At 44.5% G+C, this 18,924-nt stretch overlaps 1 protein-coding gene across 2 annotated transcripts in view; it reads left to right on the plus strand.

Annotated features, from left to right (window-relative positions):
* Positions 1-17,352, plus strand: part of nrg3a (neuregulin 3a) — a 231,997-nt gene extending 214,645 nt beyond the window's left edge. For both annotated transcript variants that reach the window (XM_081724867.1, XM_035531281.2), the window contains exons 5-9: positions 771-873; positions 2,172-2,295; positions 5,785-5,906; positions 8,809-8,994; positions 12,569-17,352. In XM_081724867.1, coding sequence (XP_081580993.1) covers positions 771-873; positions 2,172-2,295; positions 5,785-5,906; positions 8,809-8,994; positions 12,569-13,106 — 1,073 coding nt within the window. In that variant the 3' untranslated portion in view covers positions 13,107-17,352. The remainder of the gene's footprint in view (positions 1-770; positions 874-2,171; positions 2,296-5,784; positions 5,907-8,808; positions 8,995-12,568) is intronic.
* Positions 17,353-18,924: the final 1,572 nt, after the last annotated feature.

An 18,924-nucleotide genomic window follows, 5' to 3' on the forward strand; every position in this document is an offset into this window, starting at 1 on the left:
AAGCAAAATGTATATAACGTTTTATAAACCCTTCTGCAAAAATGTTTTTAGAAGTTCATTCATTAATAGTCCACCGTGACTGTAGGAATTTGTCACCGGTTTAGCCGAATATACTGTGAAGCCATTCATGTTTCCCCCATCATTTTAAATATTCCATATATTCCACGATCCCAATTATGGCCCTTCATTGGTTTTCGGCTCACGCCATCTCCTTGTCACGTTCCCATCCGTCACTCGCCCTGCGGAATGTGATGTTGTGTCACCATCCATGTAAAGCCCATTGTGTCTGAGCGTAATCTGATCGATTGCCTGTAATAGCCGTGAATCCGAGCGTGATTGACTCTTTCATATGAGAGAGGACAGCTGCCCTTTCTCATGCTTAATGGTGTCCATTAGGACTTTAAGTATTTTCCAGTGGCACCAGTCCCCAAAGAGAAGGGAATCCATTGCTCTCAGCCCCTTTTCCACGCAAGCTTCCAGCCACGTTGCTTTGCCGATATTGTTTCCTTGGCGATAATGAGGTGCGTTGCATGGGATCATAAACTAGCATTTTGAGAAAAGAACATTGCACGTGCTCCGCGTCGGTTCGCTCTTCGGGATGTTTCCTTCTCCTCACATAGTGCGTGGCCTTTCACGCTTCGTTCTCTCAAGGTTTCAAAATGGCACCGTTGACTCTGTGAAAACCACGACTTTCCATGAAAACCACAACTCTGTGTCTTCTGCTCCTCACCCTGTTTCTCTTTCCCCTTGTTTTTCTATGTCCCACACAGAGAGTAAGGAAGTGTACAAGCGACAAGTGCTGTCAATCACGTGTATAGCCATGGGAATCAGCTTCCTGGGAACGCTGTGTGTGGCTCTTTACTGCCGGAGCAAGTGAGTATGTCGCGGCATTCCTGAAAACTCAGGCCGCTCCAGAACGCGCGCAGCCGAAGGATATGACATCCTGGATGTCCCTGGGGAACAACCAGGAAGAACCAGGCTGAAACGCCTTTACTGGGAGACAGTTGTCATGACAAACAGTTCTGGGGAAGAGTAAAATTAGTGTCTGGTTTTAAAAAAGAGTTTTGTATAAAGCTCCTAGTTGTTCTTGTTGTTGCTGCTGTTTGTTCGCTCGCTTTCTGCCTGGCACCGTTAGTCATGTGTGACAAACAGTGGCTCAGAGAACTGACAGTCCTATCCACCAGTCACGCAACAATGCTACCTTCCCCTGACGTCCTCCGCTCTGTTAAACAAGAGTACTGCATCTCACAAGATGCCCGAGGACTTTTAACACGAGCAGCACCCTAAAAACTGTGGTCGGGTGTTCCAGTGAGCTTAGCGTGTGATTCACCTCCCCTCATCCCCTCAGTGTCCATATCAGCGTATGAGGTCTGTAGCCTCTTCCAGCAACAGAGCTAGGTTTGGGTTCAATCTAGCATCCCAGAAATGTGTGATCTAATTATATGAGACTTAGCAAGCTTGTGTTAGCTGGCAGTTATATATATATATATATATATATATATATATATATATATATATAAATTTTAAATTAACGTAACAGGGTGCTAAAAGATGAGACAATATCCCACAGCCGACAGGAACCACCGCCCTCTTTACTACTGTGTGCCACGTGGACTGTTCCAAAGTGCATCCGCATACCCGTTTTGTCCGACAAAATTTTCTGCAGAGGCCCAATGTTACAACTCTTAGGCCAACTAGTTGATCCTGGCGCCGACTGGGAGTCTTTTAAATGCTGATCAAATCTTTTTCATTTTCTCCCTGAAAGAGCACGGCTTCGGTTCAAGGCAGTGGCTGTCCACCCCTGCCTTGGGGCAGACACAGCAGGAATAATAGGTCCCTGTCACTCTAGGCTTATGAAGCAGAGCAGTAAGACGAATAGCCATGTGATTTCAATAAAACATCTTATATCCTGATGTGACTGACTGAGCAGCCTGACAGCAACATCAAACCCGGATGCGACGGCATTTGAATAGGCTTATAATGAATTTATTGGCCAGGAAAATAACTATAGCGTGCCCTTATTTTTTTGGGGGGGGGTGGGGGGGTTAGAGGTGATATGTGTGTGTGTGTGTATGATTGTGCATATAAGGGAGTGTATTTGTGGGTGGCAAATGTCTTCATAAGTCACTGTAGCTTTTGCAATCCACTCGTGATTGCACTGCCCCCTGCAGGAGGCACAGGGAAAAGCTCCAGGCCCACCTGAAGGAGAGCCGCAGCCCGAAGGCGGCACCGGGGCTGTCGTGCAGATCGACCCCGAGGCCTCGTTCTGGCTGGCAGCTGCAGAGCGGGAAGAACGTAAGTACCCCCGAGTCCACAGCTGCAGTGGGGTTACCCCCCAAAAAAAAAAGATTCTGTGTGTGCTGGCTATAGGGGACCGCAGCGATGGGTAAGGCAAGTGCTCCCTAGGCTTACCACTCTCGCCAGGGGAGAGGCACGGTGTTCCGGGACCACCTCTGGAATAGCAAGCCAAGCCGTCGGCTTGTCCCTACCCCCCCAGTGAGGACTTTGTGCCCATTTATCACCGACCCGATAGCCTCTGTCGACAGATCTGCCTCAAGATGACCTAATCTGTCTCATTCGTATGGCAAACGCAGCTGTAATGTGAATGTCAGTCAAACCCAGTGACTCAAGCATGGTTAATCTCACAAGCAATCACACACACTGTCAGGAGACTCGCAAACAGCAAGCCAACCAATCAAATGCAGGCCAGTGACAAGGATGTTCAAGACTTTCCATAGAAATAAAATTAGAATCGCACTCCCAAGATATTATTTGTTTTCCTGTGACATTTTTTTTTCCTAGTGACATTAACCACTGTGTATCCATAAACACTGGCAAGAACAACACTTGTCAAGCACGTGACGTGTGTGCTGCACAGAAAAAGGTCATTATTGATCCAATTCCCTCACTATATTATAAAAGATCAATACATAAGAAGTGAATGTTTAATATGCACCTTCCAGGTTATTACCTTACCTGCAAACATGTTTGAGTGAAGTGGGTTTTAGTCACATGATGTCTAATTCTCTTGAAAGTTCCCAAACCCCAGAAAAGCATATATTTGAGGAACTATTTCAACCGGCAGTAGACATGCATGTATGATAGTCCCTTCCTTTTTTTCTCTTCATTAAAGAGTTATTGTCAAGTGTCTATGCTCAGCCGAGATGCTGTGGGTCTGCAGTCTGTCTAAATCTCTTCTTCTCTGACCCAAACCATTCTGCTTTTAAACCAATTACCATTCACCCTCTCCCCTTCAGTGTGGCGTGCCCCGAGCGCTTCGCGGAGGTGATCAGGAAAAAAACCCCGGCAAAACCAGACGACACGTCGCATGTGTCATAAAATCCTGACCCTGGATGGTCTGCTAAGCAAGATTAAAACATCCATTACCTGAAGCGCTCTCTCTGCTCACGGCTGCATGACGACGGTGCTGCGCCACGGCATAGTTACTGTGCTGCACTCGGCCTCCGCCGCATTGCTTTGGACAAAGAGCAGTTTAATGGCTAGTGTGGGAAGTTTTTGACCCAAGCTTGGTCTTTCAGTGTTGTGCCGTTCACCAGATGCCTGCCATGATAACAGGGCCGAGCGCAGCCGAGCGCAGCCGGAGGCAGCAAGATTGCTTAACGCTGGAAAGCAGTGGTCACTAACCAGACTCCTGGAGAGCTGCGATGTTTAGCTCGAACCCTAGCGAGTGTTTCTTCAGCGCACATTTACTACCTGCCAGAGGCTTTTGGGGGGTTTGAATCTGATTTTGGGTTGGGTCTGAGTCATCATTGAGGAAGATCTGTCATTCCTGAGCATTATATTCCATTTTCTGTGGCTTTCATCTCCAAATGGGATGGTAAAGTCTGTTTGTCTCTTTTCTTTCTTTAGTACAGCCGCTGTACAGATGAGTCACTGTTTGCTGAAAAAAAAACCGAGATGCTTACATAACATTTTTCAAAATGCGATGGCCTACAATCTTTCACCTTGAGAAAGTGAAAATATTTTGCAGTGCAGTAGATCTTTTCTGTTATTTGAGCCGCTATCTAAATGTGTGTCTGACTTTATTTTGTGGGGCTCTTTAGTTCTATTATTCAGTTTAAATGGTTGGACTTGGCAAAATATATGGAGTGCTCCTTATATCACCAAGGTCAATATCATCTAATCAGATATGTAAACCTACTTGATATGTACTTGGTGGTGGAATAAACTTCAGAAGATCAAAACATCTCACCTCACCTAATTGAGAGCGCCATCAAACACAAACGTAGGTGCCGTTCTTTATCTTGTTAGGTGAGCTGGCACCGCATTGCGTTCTTAGTTCACTGTTTGTTTTCTGAAACACGAATGGACTTCCTTCAAACAGTCTCCCACCTGCACAAACCGATGTGTCATGCCGGCAGCACCAGCCCACGTTTCATTACACCCAATCCTTTCCTCTCTCTACTCATTTAACTTCAGAGTGAAAGACTGAAGACTGGAAAGGTAATGTGCTTTGATCAAACAAAGTACTTATTGACTGTGCTGGCCATTCTTATGTGATCTCCATCTATGATTACATATCTGTATTGATTATATAGCTGTATTGATTGGAATACTTTTTTTATACATGACCACACTGGCAGGACTCTCACAAAAATGTGCCAAATTACGTTTGACAGTTGCCAAATCACACATCACCCTGCAAAGAGTGATAACAGGAGTAGATGTTTTAGCACTGGAGTGCACAGAAGACTGCAGATGGAGTATCAGATTGGGAATGGAGCTGCAGACCATCGGTGAAGGTTCCGAGTGGAGGTGGAGGTGTAAGACCAGAGGTGGAGGTCAGGCTGGGGATGGAGATAGGAGGAGGTGTTTAGCAGAGCTGGGACCGTGGTTATAAGATAAGAACACATGCGACGTGTCACCGTAGTAATGCACGTGACTCCTCACCCATCCATGTGTACTTCTGATAAAGGCAAATCTCCCTGTGATGATCCGTTTTGTCACGCATCTCTTCCTGGGTTTCGAGAGCACATTATTAACCCTTATCTGTGCTCTGTATATGGCCACCTCGTGACCCCCACCAGGCAGTCAACCTGGAGACTGAATGTGTTACTATATCCACTTCTGCTGACTCTAGTGACCTCCTAATTCAGCCATCAGCACCCCCACCCAAAATACGCTCGCCCTCTCCTCTCCTCCCCTCTCTTCATTTCTCCTCACCTCTCCTCTCCTCCCTTCTCTTCATCTCTCCTCTTCTCTCCTCCCCTCTCTTAATGTCTCTTCTTCTCTCCTCCCCTCTCCTCTCTTCATTTCTCTTCTTCTCTCCTTCCCTCTCATCTCTTCATTTCTCCCCTCTCTTTATTTCTCCTCCCCTCCCCTCTCCTCACTCAATTTCTCCTCTTCTCTTTTCATATCCCCTTGGCCTCATTCTAGTCCTCCTCATGTCTCTGTGGGACAGAAAAGATTAAGTACCACAATGACATTTAGATTATTTTTCTGCGTTCTGCAGAAATGGGAATTTTCAAAGTTTGGACTTTCAATGGGATATAATGTGTCCAACAAAGTGTCTTACTGTTTGTCTATTGAACCTGGTCAAATTTTTTTTTTTTCTGTAGACAATAAACCTGCCAAATTTGCTTATAATAAGATGAAGACCATGTGATGACTCACTTCAAGATCATCGTATTACAGAAGAGATAATCTCATTTATAATGAATATTGTTCTGAGATTCCTGATGATAATGCAATACTACTGAGACAAATATACACGGCATTTATATTTATGATGAAAATAATACAGTGCATCCCCACTGTTTGCAGTTCTGCAAAAACACAAGATCCTCCAAGCCACAAGGAGGCACTGTCCATGACTCCAGCTTTGCCCAAAGCCCTTCGGCATCATCTATCCATCTGAAGGGCGTTTCAACAGGAAGACACCACAGGTGAGTCTGGCCCTGGCTACTGGCCAGACATTCCTTCCTAATCTCTTAACAAGAGTCATGCGCATCGTTACGACGAGGATTACGGATTGACCTCGCCTAAATGTTGCCTTAGCCTGGCTGAAAGTAGTGTGGACCTCGTTGAGTGGATCGCCTCTCAGTGCCCTGTCTATGGCCTTTTAGACACTTGTATGATGATAATGGCCTTTCTAATTATATGCCAAGGAGACCAGTGAGATACCGCTCGCTGTAATGTGGTCAAAGGCAGCAGAGAGAAAAATTAAATTACCTCCATGGCAGAGTACCCCCTGATAATTGCAGTTTTATTGAATGCTCTCAAAAGAATGATAGTAATTGTAATTGGTGATAAACATGTTAATATGAATTTCTCTGGCGACAGGGAAGGCACAGGAGCAGATCAGGATTAATGGGAATAAATCGGACTTGGGCCGCATGCAATCTCATTTAGCCGCTCAATACTGAATTAGACCCAGTTCCTTTTCATCCATTAGATTACCTGCGTCCCCACACGCTGGGTGCCTGTTTTGTAGAGTCCTTTGTCCCTTTGCTGTTGAAGGGCAAAGATTTCCTTCTCGGGAATGTTTGGAAAACCGTCGTCTGGTTGCGATCGGCTCCCACCGGGGTGGCAATCTCGACGTGGACCGTGGCTGGGAGACTTTCTCTCTCTCTCATCATTTCCTTGGTCCCAGGCTGACTCACTCGCGGTGATTTCCACTGCTCCTGAGTGCCTCTCTGAATGCCTGTGCAGAACCCCAGAACGTACAACATACCCACTCATAGGAATAAGTGCCTCTTCCAAGATGTTCTTCTTGATCGCCAGTAAGAGCAGATTAGCTTGTAAACAGCCATTTTAAAAGATGTTTGCATTCTGCCAGTCTTTTGGTTTCACCTGTACTTCACACACTCATCAGATATTTGTTTTAGACTTGTGTGGTGGGTGTACTGTTCTATAGCTCTGTATTCCCAGGGTCTGTTTCTGACTATTGGATGCTGGTGGTGTGTTTGGGTGGAGGACCGCTCCCTGCCCAGTGGAGACAAAAATAAAAAAATACCTACAAAATCAACAGTTAACACTGTAGCAGCTCAACACTGACAGCAAGCCACTACCCCATCCGTAGTAGCACTTCTGAGAATGGTTCGCCATCTAAACAAGATCTGGTCCAGATAGGTGCTGTGGGCAGAGAGTGAGCAGAGATGAAGAGATAAAGCATGCTTCTGACAGACCAGCCATCATCTGTAATTGCACACTTCTAAAATGCACCTATAAGAGAGAAGGAGCTAATAAGTTAACCTGCTTACCCAATAAAGTAGGTACAAATGAGGTGATTAGCACAAAGTGGCCAGTGCACGTGTGTGCGCACTGATCACTGCTAATATGTCCTGCATGCACCTGTAAGGTAAGGTAGTGTTGGAAGTGACAATGATGGAAAGGTTCTTAAGGTCAAAGAGAAAAAAACAGAAGCGAATAATTCTTTGTATCGCATGAGGTAGTGAATCTATATCATTCCTTGAATTTCCTTTTTTATTTCATTTAATTATTCACTGTATTATTTTTATTATTATTATTTACATTTTTACTTCTCTGTAAAACACATTGTAAACTGTGTTTATGCATGTGCTATATAAATAAAGTTTATTATTATTATTATTATTATTATTATTATTATTATTCTGTTACGAACAAGCTGACACAGACAGTAACATAGCAACAGCTTGTTGGGGAATATGGTTTGTTTCACTGGCCAGCTGTCAAATCTCACTTTCATTGGTCACAGTTGCTTAAGCTTCACAAAACAACTTTTTAATTGGTTGGTCAAAAAGTCAATCAAATATTGAAATTATTCCTGCGGCTTAATCTGACTTCTCAGATGGAACAAGCTGAAATGTGTAGTCACAAAGGAAAAGATTTAGCTATTAAAATGAGATGCAAAGAAACTCTTTCATGCAGGTGCCCAGTCACAGATTAAGAGGAGTGTGTTTGTGTATGTGTGTGTGTGTGTGTGTGTGTGTGTGTGTGTGTGTGTGTGTGTGTGTGTGTGTGTGTATGTGTGTGTGAGGGAGGGAGGCAGGGATATTTGCAGTAAAGTCCAGTATTCAGTTTGAAAGTTGGGCATCAACATCTGACCCTTTAGCTCTTGCATATGACTCGCTGTCCTCTGAGCATGTGTGGTTCGTGCACACACTCTGCGCCACACATAGGAGAGCACTCACAGCTATTATACACTGCCTTGTGCCTTCAAAAGACACAACATCTCAGTCTGACTGATTGCCCTTGTCTCAGCATAAGGAAGGCTACAGAAAACTCACTTAATCTTTGAGCCAACACAGCTTTATTCACTGATATGCATTATCCTCACTAGCTTGCACAGTAGAGTCACGTAAAATCTAATGAGGATGACTTGATTTATGGGTAATATGGTGAACTTTTGGAGGTGAATCAGAAGGGCTTAGGAAATGACTCAGCGAGAAGGAGAGCAGACAGAAGCCCTCCAAATAAGAGGCTTTCTTTCTCAAGTGTGTGTCAACATTTTTTCATAAGAAGCACCTGATGGAAGGTGAGACAGAGAGAGAGATAGAGAGAGAGAGGGAGGGAGCTAGAGACAGAGAGAGAGACAGAAAGAGCGAGGGAGAGACTGGGGAAGACTAGAGAATCCCTGGTGTAACTGAATGCAGAATTTAGCACTTGATGTGTGGATAGAACAGAAATAAGCTATTATCACACAGCACGTGGTGACTGTTTATGCGTCGTCTGGCAAAGCACGAAAGGTTTCAGTGATATCCATGGTTTGCTAGGTTTGACAGAGAACCAGAGAACATTCCTGAGCCTCTGTGTCTTTAAGAGGAGGGCTAGATGGTGATGGTATGCAACACGTGCTGTTTGCAGGACGGGCTCACTGTCTCACAGCGCAGAGCAAAGAAGCCGCTCGGCTCTCCGCCTGCCGGCCCACAGGACCCCGCCCATACCCAGAGGAAGACTCAATCCCATTGGAGGCTCGAGAGATTCTGGACCCGCCTATCAGCACCTGCAGGAAATGGAGGGCTCTGAGAGGGATGCAGAACCAATAGGATTGTGAGTGAGAAGTTACATTAATAAACATGGCGCATAGTCATGGCCAATCACAGTGTGGCACTGCAAAATGAAACTTTCACAAATGGAACAGAAGAGTTCAGAGACTCATACAACACCTTCACACACTTAAAAATATATATGTTTTCACAGCCTGTGTCTACAACTCCTCCTCTCTGTCTTACACACACACACACACACACACACACACACGTACACGCACATTTCTCTCCGTGCCTCACATGTGAATCTCCACTTCAGTAACCCCTCTGTTCTTTCTTCATTATAATATATAATATATTGTTTAAAAAACAGAAAGTAGGCAGATATTGTTGTTGTTGTTGTTGTTCTGTGTGTGTGTGTGTGTGTGTGTGTGTGTGTGTGTGTGTGTGTGTGTGTGTGTGTGTGTGTGTGTGTGTGCATTCCTGGCACAGATTGCCCGGTTTGAACTCTAATAAAGGACAGCAGCAGGTACAACCATGTGTAAGGCCCAGAAAAGCGTCCCAGGAAATAAAGGATAAAGCCTTCTCACAGCCAATCAAACACAACAGAGACAGCCATGGGCAGGGCCCAGCTGTGTGCTGGAAAAGAGTGGAGGAATATATATGCGTATGTACATGTAGCAGGCGTCGGAGCAGAGTGTGTGGAAGGCCTCGTGCCCCTGGCTGCCTCTGGGCTGGTGGCTTCTGCCCGCAGACAGATCACACTGGGAAGGAACCATTACAGGGTGTCAGCAGTGACCTATTTCTAGTTCCATTCCCACAGCCTGCACAAGAACATCCTCTGCCCAACTAAGGTCCTGTTGCCATGGAGACGGGCCGGGATCGAGGAGAAGGGAGGAGGAGAGGGAGTGTGGGAGAGAGGCAGAGAAAGAGAGAGAGAGAGAGAGAGAGGGAGAGAGGGGGAGAGGTGGAAAGAGAGAATGAGAGAGAGAGAGAGAGAGAGAGAGAGAGAGAGAGAGAGACAGAGAGAGAGACAGAGTGAGAGAGGGGGAGAGGTGGAAAGAGAGAATGAGAGAGAGAGAGAGAGAGAGAGAGAGAGAGAGAGAGAGACAGAGTGAGAGAGGGGGAGAGGTGGAAAGAGAGAATGAGAGAGAGAGAGAGAGAGAGAGAGAGAGTGAGAGAGACAGAGAGAGAGACAGAGTGAGAGAGGGGGAGAGGTGGAAAGAGAGAATGAGAGAGAGAGAGAGAGAGAGAGAGACAAATTCAGTAGCACTGCTTTGCATATGATCAAAAAAAAAGGGGGGGGGGTACAAAATATTGGTGCTCTCATTCCTTGTCTGTCAAATCCTTACTGTTATCACTGTAAAATGGCATAAAATGGGAACATGGTCCGCTTCCCATTATAGTTCCTGGTGTTTTTAGATAAAACTGCCTGTCAGACTCCTCTGGCTTCTCTCCAGTCTCTCAGCTGATGTGCGTGAGAGCACGGCATTACTGTTCAGATACGCTAATCCACCCAAGCCATCCGGCCTGCGAGCGACACTCCAAAATAAGCTTTCCCACTGCACGTCAGAGTCAGGCAGGTCTGTCTGACCGGCATCTCATGTCGGTGTCGCAAAGTTACCGTTGCTGGAACAGTTTCATGTGCAAAGGGCACGCACCGGACCCGGCGCTCTCAAGTGCCCTTCTCACAGCTATCCACCCTTCCCCTCGCTCTTAACATTGACTCGTTAGCGCCAGCTCTGTTATCGGCTCTCACGGGAGCCACACTGTCCTTTATTGAGACTCATACCTCATCTACCTCATGCATGAGCCATCGTTAGTTAGATCTTGCTGCCCTGCCTTCTTTCAAACGCAAGTGTGATGTGGAACCGCATGGCAGCTGGTTCCAGTCTAAACAAGACCCGTGCCACATCAGGACGCTGCCCAGCTCACTGCGCAGCTGAAAAGGACAGACACATCTGAGTCCACGCGTCTTCCGTTGTTCCACACGAGAGCCGTCCTTCCGCCTCCCTTGGCGAGACAGGCAGACCGACAGGGTTAGGGCACCGAGCACGAGACTACAGATAGCGCACTGTTCGAAAACAGAGAAATATTCTCGGTAGCTTCAACCCCGATGACCTTAATCTACTATCTGATCAAAAACGCAGCCCGCTTAATCACAATCCATGGCTGGCTGCCCAAAATCGGGACACAATGTCCGAAGTCCTGATTGAAGAGACCATACAATGACCCGGTATGTTAATTCAGTTCGCTGTGGCGACATGGGCGGGCTCATTGTTCATTGGTTAATCATGTCACACCTGTTTAAAGCACTGCAGCAGGAGAAGGATTGGGCTCCTATGCGTCTGGCAGCCAGTAAATGAATTCGCTGAATGTGAAATTTGATGAACATGGACAAATGGAGAAAAGTTCAGGATGGAAAAAAGTTTTGGATGGTATTAATAATGCCACCCCCCCAAAAAAAGAAGGATAATATGATTGTTTCTGCTGCCTAAGCTCTTATTTATTCATTATGTATTTACAACTGTTTATTATAACATTTATTCTTATTTATTCATTATGTATTTACAACTGTCTATTATAACATTTATTCTTATTTAATAATTAAATATTCATACATGTCTGTCATGAAATGCCAAAAATGCAAGAAATACTGCATATAAATCCACTAATCACCATCCTCTTTCAAAAATCGGAAAAATGCTCTGGAAAAATTCTAAATATACATACAACAACGTGTTGCCATGGCTATAGTGACTGTCCTCGTGCATGAAACTTTCCCCATCCTGTCAGCTGACTCTGGCCCTTGGCCTGGTCTCTACGCAGACTTCCTGCATTCCTTCACCTTTCTCCTCCGCCACGCCATGCTTATCTCTTCATTGATCAGACGGGCCCTTTGTTGATTAGACAGATCTAACAAAATATCCCTTTCCACTCGAACAGCGCCTGTTCTTTAACATATAGTGCCGGGTGGCTTGGTCCGCCTTTGCTGGGTGCTTAACTGTGATTAGGGTATTCTGAGCGGTAGGCGTGCTGGGTTAACTATCAATGTGAAGAGGGATTACAGTTCATTATGGCGAGATAAGCGCAGAGGCACACGATCCGGACACCTTCCTGTGACGTCGTTCCCCCTGGGGTTCCGGACCTGCCGCCTCCTCTGTCATCCGCGATGGAGGAGTGACGTCATCACTCAGCAGCTCAGGGAAGCAGTGTCCTCCATGTGCTGCACACAACTAGCCAATGTCAGTCATTCGCAGACACCCAGAAGCCTCTCACGTGTTTGTTCTTCAGTGTGCATCTGGGGGCTCGTCCACTACAACCCCCCCCCCCACCACCACCACCACCTTTTGGTTGCCATAGGAATGACGTGGCATTTGAACAGTTTATCTTTGTAGACAGTAAGATGCGCGGTATGGATATAGTGGCTCAATTTGGTGCCTCCCAGCATGTCTTTTCAGTCATCTGTTTTTGAAAGGACACGGATATGATTATTGAACGAGCAGCGTCCAAAGACTTAATCTGGCACCGCCGTCTCAGATGACTGTGCAAAGCTGCAGCCTAATCTAATATAAACTAATCTCAGTGTTCTGTCCTTTTTTTTATCAAAAAAATCTCTACCTCTCTGTCCGCAGGGATTTGCTAAAGCCGGAGGGGGCTTTGCACCATGACTCCTTCCGCGGCATGCGAGGCTCGTACTCCTCCGTGTGGCGGGGAGGCCACTCGGAGCAGTGTTTCTCCGGTTCTCCGAGAGAGGGATCCCCTGCTCCATACCGGCCTGGCTCCATCCCCATCATCCCTTCCGTCCACTCGAATCCCAACGAGGCTTCCTGTATGCAAACGGCCGCCGTGGGCATAGACCCCCCGAGCGCCCCGCCCCATGGGCGCAAGGAGGACAGCCCCACGGTCTGGCACCGCACCACTGCTCCAACCCCCGACAGGGCAGCCGGAAAGCAGAAGGAGGAAACTTGGGAAGAACACAGAGTGCTAGGTCATGCTCACAGGAAGCAGGACAGTTCCGGCTTCCCTGTTCCGCTGGGGGCCAGAGAGACAGTTTGCGTTCTCCTTGACAGCGGGGCGGGGCTGGGAGGTGTGGCTCCCAGCGGACCCACAGAGACTCAGTTAGTGAATCCCAGAGACACACACAAAAACTGTGCACAGTCTAGCCAATGAGGTCTTATGGGGACCAATCACAAATGTGCCCTGTGTCTTGGATGGAAGGTTGTAGAGAGTTCTGCCAAAATGACTGAATGGAATTCTATGGAATACTTGACAGGACCCACTGATGGCATGATACATTGAAAATGGATGTGGAAAATGAGCGTCTAAGAATTCAAAAACAAAAGAAATTATTTATATGCATTTATTAAATGAGAAACTTCTAATTAGAAAAAGAAGCCAAATAGTCTCTCATCTTTGTGTTTTTAATTGTATAAACTATACATAGATATCTATATATAAATGGCTATAAATATATCACAATTAAAAAGGTGACCAAGTACACAGAAAGATGGATACCTGGAGTGGTACAGACTTTCTTTTGTTTTGTACTGACTCCTCCACATGTTGCAGGCTAGGATATTTTTTATTTGCGTTTCCCAGCGTGGCTGCTCTGGAGGTTGAACTAAGCCTTCCTTGTGCATTCCTGAAGGGCTTCACCCTCAGCTGGGTTTGGCCCCGCCCCCTGCCCACCACGCTTGACCCACCCAGCCAAGGAGTATGTTTCCCTGCTGCCTTGGAAACGACACGTTCACACGTGGACACGGGGGTACAGGGAAACTAAACAAACAAACATCGTTTCAAATGGGACGTGTGGAATCTGATGGTCGAACACTGCCTCAAGACTTTTGGAGAGACAGACAGATCTGGTTTATGCTGTCCAGGTACTTTTTCTTTCTGTTTTTGTACTCCAGTGTGTGCTCTCCTCACTGGTCAGATCGTTTTTGCAATGTGGGTAGAAGAATTGTGTTACAGGAACAGTCTGGGCTCTCCAGTGTGCTCAGGCAGATGCACCTCACTCGTCTGGAGCTCAGACTTCTGGCACAGAGAGGAAGTTCAGCCACAGAAGACAGGAAGCTGGCTCCAGGGGAGTTGGAGGAGTGGGAGGGGAGGGGCTTCCAGGGGCAGGCTCCACCATGGAGGAGGAGCTTCTGTGTTTTACTTTCATGTTTGTTTCTGGTGATTGGATCTGCTGCTTTGTGGGGAGGGACTAATGGGAGGGGCAGTGACAAAAAAAAAAAAAAAACAATTTATGTGGTACTTTCAGATTGGGATAAAGCATTTCCGTTCGAATTTACAACCAAATGTGGAAAAAATAACAATTAATCTTTTGGTGAAGCTATTTCTCTTTGTTTGTTTACTATGGTTGAGAGGCCCCCAGTTCACAAAATAGTGCATGTTGATGACATTTGTTTTGCAGTCACACCAGAAAGACGCAGTCATGGGTATCGTTCGCATATTTACACAGTGATTAATGTGGAATAATACAAAGGACATGCAAAAAATTTCTGTAGTGACAACATCCGGTGAGATTACATAGCAGTTTTATAGCCACGTGTTTCCTTCATTGCTAAAGATTTTTTAGCTTCTATATTCGTGTACATGGAAATCAAAGAAAAGTTGGTAGGAACTCAAAGATGTGTTCAATCCAACCCCTAATTCTTTTGAAAAACAAGTAGCAGACATCTATATGAGGGTAGGGTCAGTATTTGCCCTGTTTTCTAGCATCAGGGTCGGGGTGTGGTTTCCCCTAGGGTCAGGAGAGTGGTTCCACCTAGGGTCATCATCCATCATGCATTGGTGCTTGTTGGCGAGTCTGTTATTTTAGTATTTTCTTTTGTTTAACTATTTATTCATGTATTATTTTTTCTGATTCCTTTGTGCTTCTTAATGGAACATTCCAATCGAACACTATAAAGAAAAATGTGATTCCTTATCATTAAATTCTGTTGGTTACGTTTTTTTATGAAGAACTAAAGCCACTTCCAGAAAAACAAATAATCTAAAAACATTGAGGGCCTATAAAATCAAGAAAAGAGAAAACCAACCTCCTGTACAACTGCTGCCAGTGTTGTTTTTAACTCTGATATTTTTTGAAGACAACAGAATGAAAATGGACTTGTCTTCAATCAGTGCATGTCTGCTAAAAGTCTGTGATCCAGCTCAACTACTCATAGATGTAACCAGATTAATAATACAAAGTTTTATTAATAACAATCTTTTACTTTCTCTAATACTGCTTTAACCTCCATCTTGCCACTTGGTTTCATGAGTACTTTATTATCCAGTCTGTCTGCTCCTGTACAGGAGACACCAGGTAGAACAACGGCACACGTGCCCCTCCTTTAAATACAACAGACAATTTGAAAATAAACATTTGAAAACAAACAAATATTCAAACTGGCAGCATGAATATTGATGAGTCCAATGGTGGTCTCCCAAACCCTTGATGAGTATTAATGAGTCCACTGGTGGTCTCCCAAACCCTTGATGGAGGAACTGATGGGGAATAAGCAGATTGTAAACAAAACCTAGTCCTCCATTTTGGGGGAGAAAATAAAAACTGAATCAATACGTTGTGATTACTCCATAAATGCAAAGTACACATTACAGATAAGTTTTTGATGGGTAGTGATTTCAGCTCAACAACGTCATGACAGATCTGTGACATCTGTAGGTTTGGAGAGGAACACCTTGGGCGGAGCTGCTTACCAGTAAGGGATTTGTTTATGGACTATTAATAAATCCTACTTGAATTTTCAATTTTGACTCTGCACGGTCCACATGCAGATTCACGGTGGCTCACAGACCTCGTGTGATCAATTTCCAGTGCTTGTTTTTGCCACAACAAATGAATCTTATTATCTGGAGTTATTTGTCCTTCCACGCTGTCCTCTCCTGGTCTCCACATGCCAGAACACTGCAGGCCAAGAACCTAAGAATAGCTCTTTACGATCACCAGCAGTGTAGTATGAATTATTGATTTTGCATGGAATGTTCCATTAAGATCCAACGTTTCAGTTTCACTTCAGTTCCCTGTGTGCACCCATCTCTTCTTCCTTACTTGCTCCAATCACAGGAAGGGCTTAGTCTAAAATTGTCTCCCTTTACCCTTGTCTGATATAAAGACACTACACTCTCTAGACATCTGATGGCACACAGACCGGCGTCTCATCCAATCTCCCTTGACATTTCTGTGACCTGGCTGAGAGGTTGAGCTCACCTGAGCCGTGCACACCGAGTGACCCACAGACCTGCTTGTCTGCGTCCCTCTTTGTATTCCCTCTACGAAACACGGTGCCTCGCAAAAGACAAGCAGTCGTTTTTTACTGTGGAGATGAAAATCAGGTTGAGAAACGTCCATCCAATGAAACCTGGAACAGAGGAGGAGTTAGATACAATTGGGTACCATTTATAAAGGAACACTTAACTCGTTAAGTGTGAGGAGCTGGTGGGGCAGGGGTGGAGGGTGAAGATGAGATGAGACCTTGACACGGAAGACAGTAACGCCCCCTACACCTCTGAGCTGCCTTCAGAGGGAAACGGCAGTCGACCGAGCCTGGTAATTTAACTCTACCTGTTCTCCAGAACCAAATGCTGATGGTGCTCAGGCACTTTTCTATGGCCAGTGCTGATTTCTCAGTTTCTTTGCTCTCATCACCTTAATTTGAAGAGAACGAATAAGAAACAAACAGTGCCGTCTGCATCTGCCATTAGAGGGCACTCTCGTTCACATATCGTGAAGTGGGGGACAGTTGCCGGTGCTTTCTCATTATGTGAGAGTGTGTCTATTGTGGTGAATTTGAAGTCCTGTCCTACCATGTTAAGATCCAATTTCAAGATAAATTAATTTTGGTATAATATCCTTTCACTTACTGTTGAATGATCGCACTCCTGTTACATTGTAGGACTGACAGAATATACCATGAGCTCATATAAAGGTGGAATGATCTGATCACAGCATGGCAATACAAAATTTGGTATCACAATAGGCTTGAAACACAAGATAGACATTTGAATTAAAGCAGGTCACATTTGTTTCAGTCATACGCTTGAGTAAAGGATGTGGATTGACAGTGCTGGTTACAGATGACAGTGTTACTCTTTCTCATTATTTTAAATGTATATTACAGATGAGAAACTATTTTTGAGACATAGCTGTGCTTTTATCTTTGTGTGAGTCAACGCTGTAAAAGCAAAAATACACTTAGAAAAGGAAGGTGTCAATCATGGGTGTGAGAAATATTAGAAATGCATTACAAACACTTAAGGCACATACAAACACAGCGTTCAAGAATGAAAAACCCCCTTTTGTGCATTCTCTTTACTGGCTTTTTTAAATTAATTGCTCCAAAAAATTGGATTTTCCTTTCCTTTTATTTTTTTAATGTTTTCTTTTTTCAATAAAGATGGGTCTTCAGTGTTGAGCAGCACTTGTCCTGATTTATTTTTACCAAATGTGATCAATGGGATTTCAAAAAAGCCAAGTGCAGTAAAGTGTAGTTCAGACACCTGTAACACTGGGTCCATCACAAAGAGTTAAAACATACAGGAGTGAAAATCACAAAGGGTTGACACATACAGGAGTCGATGTTATAAAGAAGAATACATACAGGAGTCAAACACATAAAGGGTGAACACACAGGAGTCAGTCACAAAGGGTTGACACATACAGGAGTCAAAGTCACAAAGGGTTAAGACATACAGGAGTCAAAGTCATAAAGAAGAACACATACATGAGTCAAAGTCACAAAGGGTTAACACAAAGGAGTCAAAGTAACAAAGGGTTAACATATACAGGAATCAAAGTCAAAAAGGTTAATACATACAGGAGACAAAGTCACAAAGGGTTAACATGTAAAGGAGTCAAAGTCACAAATGGTTAACACAAGAGTCAATGTCATAAAGAACACATACAGGAGTCAAAGTCATAAAGGGTTAGCACATACAGGAGTCAAAGTCACAAAAAGTTAATATTTATAGGAGTCAAAGTCTCAAAAGGTTAACAAATACAGGACTCAAAGTCATAAAGAATTAGCACATACAGCAGTCAAAGTCAAAGGGTTACCACATACAGGAGGCAAAGTCACAAAGGTTTAACACTTACAGGAGTCAAAGTCACAAAGGAATAACAAATACATGAGTCAAAGTCAAAAAGGGTTAACATATACTGGTGTCAAAATCATAAAGATAGCAGAGAAAGACAGCAAACAAATGTTTAGTTACTGTGGTGAGCTCAAAAGATGTCTTTCTTTCTTCCTCTCCTTCTTCTTCCTCGGATGCTATGTATGATTTGAGAACCCAAAATTCTCAGGTTATGAGGAGCAATGAGACAGCATGGGTTGCCAGACAGTACTTATAAAATCCATAGGTAAAGTAGACCTAGTCCCTGGTGTAATGAATCCTATTTGCGCCACTGCTGGGGGTCTACCTGTGACTTACCTGTGACTGCTTATCATGTATTGTGGTCATTTATTTTCACTGATAAAACTGTAATTCTATAGATATCAATAAGATGATTGTGTTCTTCAAACAGAGGTCAAGAGGGAGTGGCTTCAACTCATGACTGATTGAGGATTAGATGACCATGTATTAGCATACCTCTTCCCTAGTGGTGCAGTGCGAGCTTGCTGGTTTCCATGGTGCAGTCCCCAAGCCCCACCCTAGCATGCTAATATGCCGTCACCAGATCCTTTTGAACTCAGAATTCATCTTCAATGGATGATGACATTTACCTGAAATTCAGGGATGATCATAATTTTCTCCTGACATCTTGTGTGTGTCACAGAGCAGACAAATTAGACACTCTTGTAAAATATATGATGTTGGTACATACATTTTCAGCCTACTCACAGTCTGGCCTACATTAACCTGTTTATGTGCACAGACATTGTCTTTGTAGGCCTGGAATTTTAGCTGAAAGATACCACCACTGCTTTTTGAAAACAACATGACTAAACATTTTTTGAGATTTTTTTGTTTGTTTTTTTCT

The sequence above is a fragment of the Electrophorus electricus genome, chromosome 12 (genome assembly GCF_041902795.1).
Source record: "Electrophorus electricus isolate QZ-2024a chromosome 12, ASM4190279v1, whole genome shotgun sequence".
Classification (NCBI taxonomy): domain Eukaryota; kingdom Metazoa; phylum Chordata; class Actinopteri; order Gymnotiformes; family Gymnotidae; genus Electrophorus; species Electrophorus electricus.